The sequence below is a fragment of the Xiphophorus couchianus genome, chromosome 20 (genome assembly GCF_001444195.1).
Source record: "Xiphophorus couchianus chromosome 20, X_couchianus-1.0, whole genome shotgun sequence".
NCBI classification, from domain to species: domain Eukaryota; kingdom Metazoa; phylum Chordata; class Actinopteri; order Cyprinodontiformes; family Poeciliidae; genus Xiphophorus; species Xiphophorus couchianus.
In genome coordinates, this window is record NC_040247.1 from 19,809,767 (window position 1) to 19,828,296 (window position 18,530).

Genomic DNA, 18,530 nt, shown 5'->3' on the forward strand with positions numbered 1-18,530 from the left:
ACAAAAAAAGGTGAAAAGGGAACTACAATTATATATATTTTTTATTTTTAATTCATATGACATAGAAAAAGAACTACAATGCATTTAAATTTTAACCTAGATTTGAATAGAAATAGAGTGGAAAAAGTGGGTTAAAATTAATTTAATTCATCTCATCTTTTACCTGTGACTTCCCTATACCAAAAAAAGTCCTCTAGAAGATTTACACCCGAATACCAATACTTCATAATAAAATACTCAAGTAAAAATAGAAAGTAGAATTTAGTAAAAAACAAAAACCCCAAAAACCTCCTAAAATTATTATTATTCTTTTTTTTTCCAAAAATGGACTCAAGTAAATGTCACTCACTAAACTAATCTCTATCCAGCTCTGCCTGTAACATGGTGGATATTTGATCCCTGTAGTACAAAGACTTTCAGCAATATAATTTTCTTGTTGTCTAACAAGCCCTGTATCACATTAAATAATAAAATCAAGAAAAACAATACTTTATATAAATTTGCAATGGCCAAATGGCACCGAATAGTAGTGAGAAGAAATAAAGTATGGTGTGTTTGGGCGTGAGGTCGGTGGCGGGGCCTGGGTGGTGCCACTAACTGTAATTATGTCGCTGGAAGCTCCTCCTCCGTTCATTCTTAATCCCTCTGGCTCTGCCCGCTAATACTGCGGCTGAAATTCATCCACAAGGATCAGGCAGCCGCGCTACCAGAGCTCCCTGCTGACTTTATCCGCGCTTGGGACAGTGTTTTAACGCGCTTCCGACGCGGTTTGGTTCCGAGAGACGGAGTCAAGTTTCCGGGAGAGTCCTGGAGGGCTCAGCCTTTCTTCCTGCTTGAACACCTGTGTGACTTTGACGGAGCGCTATCCCGGTGAGTTTAAAGGCCCTGCCACTGCCAGTCACTCCGCTTTCACATTATAATCCTCTCTGATGGATGCGCCCCCCTTTCAAAGGATGGCTTTAATTGCTGATTTATCTTCAGCTTGAGTTGATGATTAAGATAATGGGACATCACATTTTTCAAGCAGCTTGCCAACCTGTTGGTGCTGGGGTTGGTTTTGTTTATTATTATTATTATTGTTATCTGCAGCTCCTGGTTAATAGTGCATCAGTTCAGCAGCCTGGTGCAACTTTTAAGACATGAAAACAAAGATATCCAGGCTACACAGTCTGGTTTGATTAACACTACTGATTGAAAAAAAAACTTTCAGTTGGCAGATTATTATCCCTGAAAAGAGGCGTGTTTCACATACCACTTTTATGCTGCAGTGCTTGGAATGGAGACAAACCAGTTCATGTAACAGACAAGCAGGGAGGAACTAAATCTGATGCTTTTTCTGTCAGACCGCTGACTGTCTGGTTATTGTTTGGTTTCTGTCTTGTCTTCCCTGCAGGGACCATCATGGCCTCAGCTGATGACACAGAAGGTACCCTGACTCCTGTGGACTTTATCCAGCTGCAGCATTACATGGAAGGTGAGCTCTCTTCTTACATCTATGGCAATAATAAATACACTCAAGTTTGTAAAATTATATTAAAAAATGGTTACATTTTTGATTGATTGATGTTTTTGTTTCACTTATTATCAAACTTCAACTTATTTTTATGTAATTATATGCGTTTATGTTGCATGCTTATGTAGCAATTTTCACTATAAACACCCTTTTAGCTGCCTTCAGTAGTTACATGTTTTTATTTAATCTCAGTGTAAATACAGCTGCTCTACGGAGAAGCTTAACGCATGTTTAGATTATAATAAAGTGAAGTACTGTTCAATATAATCTGATGGAAAGAGAAGGACACCACAGCAAACTTACCATCACATGGTCTTCCATCTAAAGTGAGGAGAGTTTTATTCAGAAAATCAGCTGTCAGGCCCTTAGTAGCTCAGGAGGAGCATGGAAAAATATTTTTTTTATCTTTTTAAATAATCTGCCAGTGAAACAAGTACTTTTTTGTCAATATTAAAGACAAAAAGACTTAAAACAAGCTTCTGTATCTTGCTAAAAAGTTAGTTTTGTCTTATTTCAAGTGTAATAAGATATTTGCACTAGAAACTAGAGGGGAAAATGGTAAGATTTCATGTTTCTGCAGTGTGTTAGAATGGCCCAGTCAAAGTGCATCTTCAAATGTAATTGAGAACCTGTAGCAAGTTTTCAAAATCAATATCTGCGGAAGCTCTCCACACTGTTTTTGCAGAAAAGGATGGTCAGGAATATCTATGTCTAGATGTGCAAAGCTGTCATAGGCATCACCTAAAAGATGTGCAGGTCTGATTGCAGTGAAAGCGTTTCCAAGGACTGATTCTGGGGGGCTAAGAAAAAAAGTCATTTCCCCTCTAACTCACTGTTAGATGCTACTTGGAGAATTGTGGTTGCAACCAAGGTTAGCTAAAACTAACAAAATAAGGAAAGCTGAAATTGAGAAAACATTTTTGTTAGCTGAAATAAATAAAAACGGTAATTAATGGGGAAAAACTGAAACTGACTCGAACTATATTGTGCCTTTATATAAAACTAACTAAAATATACTGAAATTTTAGATATTATTCATTTTTGTGTTTATTAATCTATTTATTAGCCTTTTCAACTGGTATGAAATAGATTTTTTTCCCCCCGCACAAGCAGTTTACGTCAGCTGTTGATAAATTACGGCTCTCCCTACTCCTCCTGGCAGCACAATGGCGACAGCAAAAGTGGGAGAACGTACCAGGTTGATCAACAATAATTGAATAATTTTTTTGAAAATGGTATCTTCTGTAAAGTATTCATTACCCAATTGATATGTACACAATCACAATACAATACAATTTGGTTCATTTTTAGGTGCAGGATTCAAATAGGTCAAAGTAAAAATAAATGAAAAGTACTACTATAAATGATAGAAATTAACCCAAAACTAAGCAACATATAACTAATAAAAACTAGCAAACACACTCTAAAAACTGAATTAGGCAAACGAAAAATCACAACCAAATAAAACTAAACTATAATGAGAAACCCAAAACTATTATATTGGTTGCAATTTAAGAAAAGTTTGAAAAAGTTCAAAGTGGGGCTTGATTACTTTTGTGAATTAGTGTAAACTGGTGTAAGCTGCTCAATAAGAGCTGAATAAAACCTCACATATACGGCAAGAGTGGACACACCCACCGTTCTCTTTGTGCGAGTGTCCAAATAGGTCAGTAATCCTGCACTTTCACAGACTGAAAACAGTCCAGTATTAGGAAAGGTCCATAAATGCTAATTAAGATAAGCGAGGTGAGCAAAGTCCATTCAGACGAGACCAGTCCACACATCCATCAGATCGGCCATTAAATCCTGTTAAAAGTGACGGCGGCCTCCAGCGCCGTCTGACTGGGTGAACTGTGAACACGTCAACTCTCGTTCACCTTCTCTGGAGAAGCCATTAAACTGCAAGTGAACGCTGCGGCTCTGGGGTCACAGCTAATGCCGAATTATATGGGACCTCTTGACGGGGAAGCTGCACCGATCTAAAAATACTCTGTCTACTCAAAGGCTTTGGTAGAAATGAAATGGGTCTGTAGGCCTTTATTTGGACGCTGGATAATGAATGAATAGATAATTACATGTACCATGTGCTCAGAGGCGGTGTGTGTTTGCTCAGACTGTGGGACCCAAAGGAATGTTTTATAACCCCCCCCCACACACAGTTTATTCATGGCCCCACTTACTGATATTCCCACCTTTTAGTTGCTGCTTTAACAAGAACAAACCATGTGTCTGATTTGGATTTGCAATTAGACATACTCAGTTGTATTGTAGGATTTGTTATAATCAGTTCAGATGCAGAAAAGTTAACATTCATTTGAAGTTTATCACTTGGACGTCTCCAAAATCCTCCTTGCAGAAAGCGGCTTGAGGGTCAAAGATGTGATTAAGGAGTTTCATCCAGGTGGCCGATACGCCAAGCACACTTCTGGAGAGGTAACCAATGATTTTTTTAATCAGTCTGTCCATCCGTCCATCCGTCCATCCGTCCATCCATCCATCCATCCATCCATCCATCCATCCATCCATCCATCCATCCATCCATCCATCCGAGTTCAGACTAAATCCACCAATTCTGAATTTTGGAAAAACACTTTGTCTAAAACCAGATGTTAAATGTGTGATTAATGTTTGCTTTAACACACAAGTGAATATTGATTTGTCATGTGACTGTTGATCTTCTCCCTATTTGGTACTTTAGCACTTTTTCTTGTACTACTTGGAGCAAAACCACTACAGGATGTTTCCAGTTTCATAACTAATGTCACATAAAAGTTATTTTAGTGGAATTTTTCAGTTATCTGGTCTCATACAGGGATCAGAACAAAACATTTAGACATGCGGTGTACTACAAAATCTTTAGAGAATGTGATTCAATTTAGACACAGAATTTTTATAATTACATTTCTTGATAATTTATAGAAATATTTATAAGGGGAAATTTGATTCAATTAATGTTTTTAAATATTAACTTTAAGCCTGTCACAATAAACAATAAATCAATTAATTGCATGCTAAATTAAAGTGAGCACTTCATAATCTAATTTACTTATTGTTGTTTCGGTTGTTTTTGTTTATTTATTTTGTATATTTAAAATGTTTCTCCAGTTCCAGTTGTAAATGTTCTTTAGGAATTAAACTTTTTTGGTGCTTGATATTTGCGTTATTCTGCCATTGTGATGATATTAGTTGAAAATGGTCTCAAAATGACAATATTATCGTCCATCACAATTATTTCTAGGGCAATTTTTTTCCCCAGCAACATTTGTCATTGTGACAGCAGTAATTATCTATTTGCTTGAATGCAGTCACCGTGTTTTGAATTTAAATTAAAAATGATTTTTTATTCTGGTTGTTGTAACAGACCTGTGGACTCAGTGTGAGTGTGGATGTGACCCTGTGTCTCTCCTCAGTGCCTCTGTCTGGAGGGCTTCTCTCTCTTCCTGAAGACTTACCTGGAAGTGGAGTGCTTCCCTCCAAACTTCTGCCAAAAGCTCTTTAACTATTTTCAACAAGCAGAGCAAGACGGGTCTCCAAAAAGGTCCACGCCTCATGGAGGTAATTCATTAAAATACCTGAAATGTTTTCTGCAAGTAAGGGACATCAGGATTAAATGTCTGCTGTTTATGCATGACTGGGATTCTCAGTATTTCCTTAAGGAGATCAAATAAAGGAATGCTATGGAGACAGTTTGCTCAGTGCCCCACTCGTTTGTTGGTTTTACTTTTGCTTTTTTTTGTTTTTGTGTCACATGAAGACTTTGTGCCCGCAGGCACCGATTTCATTGACTAGCAGAAAGCTAACTGTGATGTTTTCTCCTATTTTACAAAAACTTTAAAGTCTAAAAGTGAAGTTGTCTTGTTTTAACCTCATGTAATGAATTGAAGTTTTCCAGTTGCTGCACAGTGTCTGTCCTTTCAGGTGGGGTTTTTCTTCGTGACGTTTCCTGCTACTTCTCAGTGCTGGAGGAAGGACAGCCACGGGAAAAGCTTGAGTGTTGGTTCAGTTCACGTTTTACTCTAGAACAGATTAATTAAAAATGATTGTGCAGAAATGACTCACAGCTTTTTGTTTGGTTCCAGTTACCTTCAAACTTTATGACAAAGATGGAAATGGACTCTTGGACAGTTCTGTAAGTATGATTGGGAACTTTATGCTTTAATAGGAAAGGAAGAGACATATTTACTAATTTTCAAGTTACACTAGTTATAAATTAAAAACAAAATTATTGGAGATGCACTAATCAATCACCCACTGGTTAAATAATCTTCTTTCCTTTGATCAGCTGTGACTTGTTATCAACAATGCAGTGAAATACAGGAAAATAAGACTTTATTAGTCATTTAATGCAGAAAACCTAAGAATTCACATTATTATGTGTCTACAAATGCATTAATTAACAGCACCTATGTTAATTTTATGGAAATATATAGTCAGATAAGACCATTTAACCAACCATTTATCCACCTGCTTGTAGTTTTTAATTAAGTACTCCAAGTATCAATCGACCAGAGATCAAAATTAACCAGTACTCCCTCGACTATCTCTGATTGGTCAGTTTAAATACTGAAAAGTCGAAATCCAATCTCTGCATCAGAGACCTTAACCCTTCTTTTGAGGAATGTTGCACTTTTAATTTTTACTCCTTCCTACACTGGATGTTCTGGCTGTTTTTGTTTCTAATCTTTGTGTCAGATCTGTTTTTGCACACTGACTAAGATGGATAAGATTATGTAAAAACTCACCAGAATGGTCTCATCTCCAGGAAGTGGATCGTATAATTGCACAGATGATGCGAGCCGCTGATTACCTGGGCTGGGACGTGACTGAACTGAGACCAGTATAACTTCTGTTTCTATTCTTTGCTTCCCTTAATATGTGTACTATGAAGTATAAATGTCCTGTTTATAACTGGATAAAATTATGTTTTAGGTTCTCAAAGACATGATGACTGCAATAGATGTTGACGAAAGTGGGACTGTCAATCTGGAGGAATGGGTCAAGGGAGGCATGAACAATGTGCCTCTGCTTGTACTGCTTGGACTGAGGGTGAGACTTATTTAATTTATTTCAGTAAAATTTGTAAAGCTCAAGTTTTGGAAACGTACAGTGATATGCTCCAGACTTTTATTTAGGTTCATTTTGGTGATTATGGCTTAAAAATAGAAATGAAAATATTTGGTTATCGTAAAATGTAAATATTAAGTAAGGCAAGTAAAAATAGATTTTTTTAGAAAATGGACAGACTTTATGTTTTAGTCTACATCAGGGGTGTCAAACTCCAGTCCTCAAGGGCCACTGTCCTGCAGTTTTTAGATGTGCCACAGGTACAAAACACTGGAATGAAATGGCTTAATTACCTCCTCCTTGTGTAGATCAGTTCTCCAGAGCCTTGCTAATGACCTAATTATTCTATTCAGGTGTGGTGCAGCAGAGGCACATCTAAAAGTTGCAGGGCAGTGGCCCTCCAGGACTGGAGTTTGACGCCTGCGCTCTACACAGTCATGAAAAAAGTGTAGCTTGAGCTTTCATATTACTTGAAAGTTTAATGGAAGAAAAGTTGCAGAAGAAGCCCAGATAACATACGGAGTGCATATATTACCTGTTATTTTGTTATTAAAAAACTATTTTTATAGATCTTAGGTGATATTCTAATTGCCTGAGAAAATGAGTCATTCATTAGCTGAAAGTCTTTATATTTGAACAAGATTACGCTGTGCACGAGTTCCACATTTTGAATTTAATTACTGAAATGAACTCGGTTTCGGTAATTCTCTAATGTATTGAGCTGCTCCTTTAATGTGGCCTTGAGTCTAAAAACTCAATCCGGTTCATTTCAGGACTCAACTCTTCAGAAGTGTTTTTCTTTTGTCAGTAACTTTGCTTCTTCCTCTTCCTTCGTCACCCACAGATGACTGAGAAGGACGGCCAGCACATCTGGAGGCTGAAACATTTCAACAAACCCACCTACTGCGGCGTGTGTGAGAACATGCTGCTCGGCCTCGGCAAGCAAGGACTCTACTGCAACTGTAAGAGCTCGCAGCTGCCAGCAGGGGGCAGCCAAGCTCCTTCAGGTTTTCTTACCTGGTCTGCTGATGTGTCCATGTGTTTTCTGTAAGCGGCTCTCTTGTTTGTTTGTTGTTGTTGTTGTTGTTTTATCTTGTAGGTTGTGCTTACACTGTCCACAACCAGTGTGCCAACAAGAATCCTGAGCCATGCGCTCGGACCTTCGTCAAAACCAAAGAGGAAATTGGCGTAAGGAACACAAACCTCACTTTTTATTTCCACTTCAACCAGTTTGGTTTTATTTCTGCTTTCCAGCTTTGTTTATAAGTGAATTTCAATTTTATATTAAATCACAGCTCCAGATGTGTTTAAGACAGTATTGTTGCCTCACTTCTTGTTTTTTACCCAACAGCATCTGTAAACACTTTGACTACAGAGACCATAATAGTGTATTAGTCAGCCAGTGCAGCCCATCAGTGTTTTTTAAGTGCGGATTACAGCTGGTACAGTCTGCTCTGTGCAGCTGGTAAATGTCCTAATTCTGCATAAGGACAGACAATATTCTGCTCCATCTCCTTTTCAGCGTGTGGCGTCAGTGCCACAGCTTACAGGTTTTTACAGAGTCATGTTGCAGACCTCAGCAGTGGGCCGAACAGACGTGCTTTTGTCTTCAGGAGGAAGGAGTATTAGAAACCTGCTTTAATGGTGTTGTGTGTACAGTGGGTTCATTTGTTGGCACGCCTGGTGAAAATATTTAAAAGAGAAAAAGAAGGCTTAACTGTTGTGTTGACACACAAAAATCTAACATTTAATTTAGTTCATTCAGTTGGTAAGAAAATCAATGTTAAGAAATAATGGTTACAATTGTTAGTAATCTCTAAAATACATGAAACTAAAAGATTTTTTAGAATTATGCTTTACTTTTTATGCTTTTTCAGAGTTTTTAAGCTCTGGTGTGATTTTTACTGGAGCTTTTAGTGTTTCTAGTGGGGAAGTTCAGTTCCATCGTTCAAGGAAAATGCAAGAAATCAAACCATATTGATATTTTGTTAATGAGAGCCTGACTCTTCACACGTTGTAGATTTAGAGAAAATTTTAGCCAAGAGAAAGTCAAAGACCTCTACATTTATACTGCAACTTTATGAAATGTTAAAGGAAAAGTTCAGGATAAAAAGCAGGATCAATAAACCTGCTTTTAAAAACAGTTGATTTGTCATACATTTTTTCTTTTATTTCTTTGTTTCATGATGTTCTTTTCGCTGTATTATATTCTTAATTTTGCTGTAAATGTTGTTGATGGAACTGAGAATTAAATTTAAAATAAAAGACAACATACTGTCCTGTTGGCAAAAGGGACTTTGACAAAGGTATTGGCAGCAGAGATGCCAATAATTGTGCAATTGTTGGATATTATTAAGAACAATTATTTCTTCATAAGGTATTTTTTCCACAATGAATCAATGTGGTGTAGGGTTTTTCAGTGAAAGATAAAATTGATTCTATAAAAAGATTATTATTTTCGAGTGGTTCACATTTTTCACATATCTTCACAAGGTGAATGTTTATCAAAAAATGTAAAATCGGAGCTGCCCAAACCTTCCACAGCTGGTCTGTAATGACTCTTTTAAGTTAGTTTGATCATTTATTTAGAACATGAACTTCCAGACCCATCAGTTTTTAAATGAATAAAATGAAAATGCAACAGAATACTTTTGTTTTACTTCAGAAAGCAACTCATGACTGGATCAAAGCGGACTGTAACGCCACTAAGTGTCAGGTCTGCTTCAAGAAGATCAAAACTTTAGCAGGGAAGCACTGCGTGTGGTGCCAGGAGATGGTGAGGACGATTCTTTGGATACTTTGGCATAAAACCTGAAGGTAGACAGGGTCGTGTTTGGTAACCAAATCTGGTTTATTTTTAAGCGCCATGATGAGTGTGTTGTGCCCGGTGTACCGAAATGTGACTGTGGCGAACTGAAGGATCATATTTTGCCGCCATGGGTCATCTACCCCGTCTCAAAGGTAAAATGAGAAAACACGTTTTCGCTTTACATTTACGATCCTTGCAGTTGACTTTTTGTTGGTGCTGCAGGAGGAAGACACCAACCTGTTGAGCGTCACTCCTGACGGCCACATCCTGCAGGTCTGGTACCACTGAATCTGTTCAGCATCGCAATTTATCGTCTCAATACCACTGCCTCTGGTAGAGCTTTTATTGTTAATGTTAGCCTCTTTTTCCCCAACTGAAATTAGTTTTGCTCTGTATTTGGGATCATTGCATTGTTGGAACGCCCTTTTGTATTTCAACCATCTGACATTAGGTGTATATTAAACTACAAACAGCTGAAATAGTCATATTCCCGTCCACAGTTACGTGAGTTTAACCTTGGCATGGAGAGTACCGACTGAGAAAGAATCACCTGCTCCAAAATGAAGACTTTAAGCTAAAACAATGATTTTAGCTTAAAAAATCATTGTTTTTCTTGTATGATTTATAATTCTTGTCACACTTCTTGTATGTAAATCATACAAGAAGTATTATTTAAGGAGTCAAAGTGAAGTTTTATAACCTAAGAACACTGAATCAACTATGAAGCACAGCAGTGGCAGAATCATGCTGAGAGTCTGTATATGTTCTTCCACCTCACCCCAAATCAACAAATAAATGCTTGAAACTGAGACATCACTAAATGTTCTGGTGGGATAATGATCCCAAAACTGATTTTGAAAAGAATAAATCTTTTTTACAGACTTCTGGAGTTACTCTGAACTCAATTTAACAGACTGGAAATAAGTCAATTAAATTATTCGAGGCAACAAAATGTCAAATATGTAATCAGAAATATTCTGGAAGCTTGTTGAAAGCTACAAAAGTTGTGACTCAGGTGAAGGACATCAATCCAGATACTAGTGGGGATGTATTTGAGTCTGTGCTCAAAATTTTGATGCACTGTGGAAAATCCAAAATATTTCTAGCTTTGCCATACAATTCTTGTGTTAGAAATTCACTAAAGCTGCATATTGTGATATACAGTATGTTCACTGTGAAAACGAAAGTGTATGTAAGCTGCTGTCCATGGCTGTATGTAAACAGACACATTTATCCAATATCCTAACTAATCCTGTGCTTTTCAGATTACTGAAAAGCGTTTGAATTTCTTCTGCCTTTTTCAGATTGCTAATATTCTCGGGACCCATCCTCTGCTGGTATTTGTCAATCCTAAAAGTGGAGGGAAGCAGGGTGAACGGTGAGCAACTCAGAAACAATTCAGTTCAACAAACTATGAGTGAACACCTACATCTAAAAAATTAGGAAAGTCAAATATTTTTTGTCATTTCAGAAAGTGAAACTCACTTACAGCAACTAAACTTGGTGATATATTTAAATTTATGACAATGTTAAAATGTTTTGACACAATTTTGGGTTTTCATTTTCTGTAAGTCATAATTATCAAAATTACAAAAAAAAGGCTAAAAATATCTCACTTTGTGTAATGAATTTTGATAATGAGTTTCACTTTCGAGAGACAAAAATATTGAACTTTTTCCTAATATAAATTTTTAGATGTACCTGGAATTGAATAGATCCTCCATGTTTTTACTTACTGTGTTGCTGCTTTATCATGTGGGCTGACCTCAGTTTAATAGTGATGGACATTTTCATGCCTGATGTTTTGTGCAGAGTTCTCAGGAAGTTCCAGGGCCTGCTGAACCCACGTCAGGTTTACAACTTAAACAACGGCGGTCCCATTAGAGGGTACAGTGAACCAGCGATGTACAAGCTCATTATGTGCATCTTTTAAAGGATTTTTAAAAAAAATAAATGCAAAATTTGTTCTTTTAGATTGCACTTCTTTCGAAATCTGCATCACTTTAACATCTTGGTGTGTGGGGGAGACGGCACAGTCGGGTGGCTCCTGGATGCTATAGGTGCTATGAATCCTTCTGACTTTATAAGAGAAGATTGGAAGAGCTGACACTTTACAGAAATAATGAAATACTTGTGATTTCAGATAAAATGAACATCTCAGTGCATCCTCCGGTTGCTGTGCTTCCCCTGGGAACTGGGAACGACATGGCTCGCTGCCTACGCTGGGGAGGAGGTAAAAAAACTAAACGTGAACCGCTGCAAGCATATGTAGCTCAAAAATGGGGATTAAAGTTGAAACTCTTCTCGTAAATCTGGCAAGGATACGAGGGGTCTGACCTGAAGGAAACCCTGAAGGAGGTTAAAGACAGTCAGCAGATCCCTCTGGATCGCTGGAGCATCAAGGTGACGCCGAAAAACCCACAGGATGCAGGAGACCCCGTCCCATACGAGATCATGAATAACTATTTCTCTATTGGAGTGGTGAGGGGCATCACACAATCATTCATGCAGTGCCCTCAAACACAAACTGTTGCTGCTGCGCTCATAGATTTGAGCTAAAATGTGATTTAATTAAAAGTGAATGTGTGTACATGCGTGCAGGATGCTTCCATTGCTCATCGTTTTCACTCCATGAGAGAGAAACATCCACAAAAGTTCAACAGCCGGTGAGGACTCTCGTAAAAGGGCGTTATTATCCTCAATTGCCCTCTTTATTCTGGGTTTAGATGAGTCAAAATTCAACCAATCTTGTGGTATCCTGAACCACAAGATTGGTTCAGGATACCACAAGATCCTGAACCAATCCTGATCAGGCCTTGGTTTTCTGTTTTAGATCTTGTGATTCAACATGTTCAGGATTTGTGTTTGGTAATTTATGTTTACATTAAATACAATAAAAGTAAAAATTTCATGTAAATCTCTGTTACTAAAACTGAGTCAGGAAACAATTGAAAACATTTTCTCTTTTTTTTCCCCCAAGAATGAAGAACAAGCTTATGTACTTTGAGTTTGCTACTTCTGAGTCCTTCTCATCCTCCTGCAAGAATCTGAAGGATTGTCTCAGCATTACGGTAAGAGTTTGAACTTAAATCAGACTCTGCCGCTTTCACAGTTAGAGGTGTTCGATACTGGATATTCTGATATTATACAAAATAAAAACAGGGTCAGTATCACCTATTCCAATAGCTGATATTTAAGTATCGCACATCATCAAACCTCTGACTTTTTTAGACATTTGTGTTTTATTTTCCCTTCAATTATTTTGTTAAAACCTGGGACAAAATTTAGATAGTTTATAGGTGTCTACGAAATACTTTAACATGCTTACATGATAAACAGAAAATAATAGAAAAACAAAACAAATTTGTATGCATTGTTTCCTAAATAAACAAAGAGCAAAAAAAATAAAATGATCTGAGAGCAAATCAAAGCAAATTACAATACAAATATAAAATAAAATGTCAACAGGGAATCTGAAATTAAAGTACTGTATTGTTATTGATATGATAGATATTTTGTATTGATCCACCCACCTGTAGTTACCGTACCTAAAACTAATTCCAAATGTATCGTGTCTGCAGCAGAATATTTCTCCAGAAACAGATACACATTCTTGTATATCTGAGAGGTTTCTGTGCCTTCCCCGTCAGGTACAGCCTCTCTGTGTAAGAGGATCTGCAGTCCTGTTCAATATGTTTAATCTGACAGCATAATTTACACACAGTGCAATGAAAATGGTCACAAAATCCAGGCTCACAGTGATCAGCGAAAAAAACACAGATATAAACTTTCTAAAACAGAAGCTAGCACCTTTTCCTCTTCAGTGGTGCTTCTCTTTCACAGCAATAAAAATATATTTTGCATTTATGAAATGCATTGCAGCTTAAAATATTTCACAACTTTATTCTACCGGGAATTAGTCGACATGCAGAATTTGAAGGTGAGCGTACTTCGTCACAGCTGTGAGCTTTATTGCTCAGCACAAACCAGCCTCTTTGCACATTGGTGCAGCTGATATTGATGTGGATATGGCGGATGTTTCAATGCAGCTGCTTGCTGATGATATCCTTCTACGTTGTCTTTGGTTTTCCATAGTGCTGTGGAAAACCTCTGAACCTGGGCAATTCTTTAGAGGGCATAGCCGTCCTCAACATACCCAGCATGCACGGCGGCTCCAACCTCTGGGGTGAGTCTAAGAAAACTGATGGCGCTCCTGAAGCGGTGCACAGTGAACTCATCACCGACCATGAACTTCTCAAAACAGCCACACAAGGTGAGTCTCTTTAAGCGACCGTTCGGCTCCAGTAGTGTCCGAGAAACCCGTTTAAATCTGTACTGGTTTATTTCATGCTTTACTTTAGATATAAGCGATAAACGTTTCGAGGTGGTGGGGCTGGAAGGAGTCTTGGAGATGGGACAGATTTACACTGGACTGAAAAGCGCCGGGCACCGACTGGCGCAGACCTCCGAAATCACCATCAGGTTTGAAACTTAAAGATAAAATGAACTCCTGTTAGTTTATCTGTGTCCTAAAAACAATTGATGACATCAGAATGAACAAAATGGTCTATAGTTATTGTTTCCTCCTCCTCTGAGGTTGACTGGCTGCTCTGCTTTGTTGATCCTGAAAATAAGTAAATGCTGATTGGGACCTGATTTCTTTTCCTTACAAATGTCTTATGGTTTTTCCTGTTTTTGCTTGTTTTTTGCTGTATTTTCAAATATTATTACGACTTACTGTGTTTACGTTTTGCTGTCTTTAATTTCCATGTGCAGCACAACCAAAGCTCTGCCCATGCAGATTGACGGGGAGCCCTGGATGCAGCCGCCGTGTGAGGTGAGTAACTATAAATGTTCTCATTTCTATTGAGATTTCATGTGATAGACCAACACTAAATAGTTAATGTCTGTAACGTGATAAGATAATTTTATTTCCTCAAAGGGAAATTGGTTTCGCAGTCAGCAAAGAACAATTTTATTGAATGATTGTACAAATCACAAGGCAATACTACAAATAACTTCTCAAATACAAAACTGAAATTAGAGGAATATATGCAAAGAAAAAAGAAAACAAACTAAAAGAAGAAACAAAAATAAACATTGAATATTGCTGCAAAACTGTTAAGTTATGTTCAATAATGTTGAGACGTTTCTTAGCAATAAGATTACTTTAAGGTTTTTTCATAACATTGAGACTCGCAGAAAAAAACACAAAACATTTTCTTACATTTGGATTTGGATTTTTCGGGAATTAGAAGAGTGACACACAAACAATGACAAAATGCAAAGCAATTTTACTACAAAGTTCAGAACACACCCTTTTGGTTTTAAAAAGACATTTTAAATAAGTAGACACAAAAATGTTGTCCATCTTGTATTTTCAGATTCAGATAACTCACAAGAGCCAAGCTACTATGCTCATGGCTGCACCCACCAAACCGACCAGCTTCTTTCAATTCAAGTAGACATCGGATCTGCCACATCGGCCGGTCTGCAGGGGGTCACAGCTGAGTATTAAACGCTGACACTGAACATAAGTGACTGTGTTTTATCCTGTGTGTTCTTTGTGTTCTTTCCCTGACGTGGTTTTAATTTACCCGCTTGAACTACTTGAAACAACTGTAACCTTGCATGTCTTGAGTCTGAATTGCTGCTTCTGTGTGCCAATTTAAATATAATTCAACCTGTGTTTGTAAATGGAACCGTAAAATATTCCCTACACTAAAGAGGAATATGAGTTCACTGTGTCTATTTTATGTTGTGATAATGGTCTGTGGTAAAAAATGTTTACAGTGGTGTATCGTCAGGTTTCCTCTGTTCTCAATGCAGCTTGTAGTGAAGCGGCCTTGTCTCGGCCTCCAGGTTCTCCCGGCAGCTCGCTCACTCTTCATAAAACTCACCGTCAGTGTTTATCCCTTTAACATAAGGAAAGTCAACAACGATGCCAATGTTTTACTTAAGAAATATGCTCTTCTCAATGTCTGGGTTGTATTGCTTATGAGGTAGAGCTTGCTTAAATGTTGCTTTTCTAAAACGGCATTCCTCCATATTTAGTACAAATTAGACGAGTTGTAGGGGTTCATGGATGTAAATTACTTGATGATTTACTTTTACAAAGTCAATAAGATTGTGATGCTCTTTTACAAAAACATTCAATATTTCTGGAAATTAAGTTATGCCATAATGTGGAGGAATGAAGCCAAAATGTGATTATTTTTTTTTTTGGAACGTTGTAAATTATTTGTTCTTATCAATCAAATGCAAGTCCTGTTTTGAATATATAGGTTACTTGTGCACTTTTGAGTACGTGTGCATTTATGTATTATGTTAAATATCAAACTGTGTATCTGTCATTTAAATGTTTCTGGTGTTTGTTTTCCTTTTCAATAAACCTGGTGCAACGTCAGATTTGAAAGATGTACTGAAATCATTCTAAAGGGATTAAGCCAGCTGGTAATGGTTTCATTCTTCCTTCCAGTCCCTGAATTCATTAGGTTTTGACTCTCTTCATTATCTCAATCTTTCATACAACACCACAGCTTCAACACTGATGGTCACCTTTATTGTCTCCTTTGGTACAAATGTTTAAAAAGTACTGAAAATATTATTTTACAAAAGCATCTTCATCCTACGCTAAAATAAATAATACAGGAAAAGAATCCCAGACTAAAAAATATTTGTGTTTTTTGGTTTTGTGAACATTCATTCTCAATACATTGTTCAACAAATTTTATTTTTTGCCAACGGGAGAGCAATTGGTCCTTTCTTACAGATGGCGAGCAGAGAGTTGCAGTCAAGTACGCGTTTGATGGTTACCATAGTGACCACAACATGCCACTCTGTGGATTATTTTTTTTTTACGTTGCTGTTGACGAGTCAAAGTTTTTTCCGTTCGCACATTGTAGTTAAGCAAAGCGCTGCACAAACTGTAAGATCACCATTAGTGTCAGATAAACCTGTCATGTCATAACTGTGCTCAGGGAAACAAGAATTTAAAGATTAGTAATAAATTCCTGCTAACTTTTATCAACTTTGAAAAGAAAAATATAAATAAATATATTACATTTCTTTTTAAAGAATTGCTATGGGTGCTAATAACTCTGTTATTAATAAAAATATTTCCTTATTTTGAAAGAAATTTACTCAAATTAAAGATTGGGTTTGTCAGAGGAAGATTGAAATAATTTTAAAATAGTTTACATTTATTTATCGTGTTGTTACCAGAAGTTTACTAATGCATTAGATATGATCTCTGATGTGTTAAAATTAAAAAAACTACTTTTACATACAAAATTATCCATGCATTTTTACTTAATGTTTACCAGATATATTGGTTGTTGATTGCATATTTTATTCAGGTATGTAGATTAGTGGTGTCCAAACCTTTTGCCCGGGTTCCAAAAGTGGCAAATCTAAATTTACTGGTGGGCCACAAAATTCATTAAACTAAAAATACTGAAATTAGATTGTGATTTTTTTCTTTGCTTTTTCTTTCTTTGTTTTTTTAGCTTTACCTGCTCAACAAAAATAATTTTTTAAAATAAAATCCGTATATCATTAAAGATCCAAAACATAAGAAGGGATTTGGACTGTTACCTTATTAAAAGAAAAATAGACAGTTTACAATTTCTTTGGGTTATCAATTGTTTTGTTTGTTTTGTTAGCCCAATTTTTACCATTCTGTACTTGTGGTTAGGAACCAAACAAAATAATTTCAAGGGCCAGTAATGGCCCCCAGCCCACACTTTGGACACCCCTCTAGTAGATAGTCACTTTTAAAGCTATACATTTATTATTTTCACACTTTTCAGAAAGTTTTCAGTTTCCCACCGAGCCGAGCAAATTTCAAAGTTTAAAGCACGCTCAATTAAAGTATGCCGCATATCATAAGTTAGCAGCGGCTGAATCAGTTCACCGAGTTGAGCATTTATTCATCAGCGAATGCATGTGGGAGGCATAACCTCATGTGCTGCCCACTTAATGAAATTCTAAGTTGGAGTTGGTGAAATCTTATTACAAACATTGCGGCCCACAGCGAGGCAGGCTTCGCAGCAGTGTGGGAGGAAGAGCAGGAAGGCTGTAATCCACAATAGTGAGGTAAAAACCCAAGAGGTTCAGAGCGATGCGGCTGCCAGGATCAAAGGAGGAGGCTCTGACATAAAGGACGGTAGATGATGCAGAGAGAAACGATGCCTGATATTTCCATACATATATTTCTAGTAGACCTATTGACATGAAATTTATATCAGACACTGGTAGCAAACTAAGTAATTCATACTTTTCAGAAAAGCTTTTGTTGACGCTGACAGCTTCAAGGTCTCTCCTGTAGGGTTATACAAGTAGCATGTGTTTAGGTGGGATTTTAACTCATCTTTCCACACAACCTGACTCAAATTTCTGGGTTTTTCTTTATATTTCAATTGAATTCAAATCGAGTACTCTGTTCTATCAGCTTTATTTTCTTTCTGTGAAATCAGTTTAAGGCTTTGGCATAAGATTCTGGCATGATACTGAAAGGCAGTCCCAAATCTTCTTGGTCTTACTTTTGAACCTCAGCGTTAGTTTGGTGTTTGATGTAGAAACAAGAAATATGCGATGACATGCAAACATCTGACCGAACATTATTGTACCAGTATTTCATATTTTATCTAAATATTCTGGAGCAACCTTCAAATGTCCTTTAACATGCTTTTCTTGCTTTTTTTCCAGTCTTTTGCAGTGAACATGCACAGAGTTACTTAACGAAAACACTGCACATAATAATTTAAAGTGATTCTAAAGGTTTCTGCTTGTGGTCTTTTGCACTTGACTGACTGTCCTGATTATTATTTTGACTCCTATGTCAGAAATCTGTTTCATGGTGAAATTATGTTCTCTCTGTTTCCAGATTATGGCCCAATAAGACTCACTAAAACATCCTAAGTTTTGTTTTACAACAAGAAAGCTGCAAAGGTCTCCAGGAGCTCTTTCCCTTGATCAATTATGGTATTGTTATAATAGGCTGTCAAAAACTTAAGGAATAAAGTTTTTTGGAAGTGTAAAGTCACTTCAGGTGTTAATATTGTGTGAATTTGATGACGAAAGCCCCATTGGAAATACATTTACTGAGAAGTATGATGAGGTGTTTGATATTATCCTGCTAAA

General features: G+C 37.0%; 1 protein-coding gene across 2 annotated transcripts; it reads left to right on the forward strand.

Annotated features, from left to right (window-relative positions):
- The first annotated feature begins 631 nt into the window (after positions 1-631).
- Positions 632-18,445, forward strand: dgkab (diacylglycerol kinase, alpha b). 2 transcript variants are annotated; one of them, XM_028004184.1, is made up of 24 exons: positions 632-870; positions 1,394-1,474; positions 3,870-3,946; positions 4,924-5,068; positions 5,432-5,506; positions 5,593-5,642; positions 6,276-6,350; positions 6,443-6,559; positions 7,422-7,539; positions 7,677-7,765; positions 9,243-9,353; positions 9,440-9,538; positions 9,609-9,659; positions 10,691-10,764; positions 11,199-11,273; positions 11,361-11,446; positions 11,530-11,619; positions 11,707-11,867; positions 11,988-12,052; positions 12,367-12,457; positions 13,482-13,659; positions 13,748-13,868; positions 14,163-14,223; positions 18,274-18,445. In XM_028004184.1, the coding sequence occupies exons 2-24, from the start codon at positions 1,402-1,404 to the stop codon at positions 18,286-18,288; spliced, it is 2,097 nt and encodes a 698-aa protein (XP_027859985.1). In that variant the 5' UTR covers positions 632-870; positions 1,394-1,401; the 3' UTR covers positions 18,289-18,445. The 2 variants fall into 2 exon arrangements, with proteins under 2 accessions (XP_027859985.1, XP_027859984.1); XM_028004183.1 differs by lacking the exon at positions 18,274-18,445 and adding an exon at positions 14,771-16,135.
- Positions 18,446-18,530: the final 85 nt, after the last annotated feature.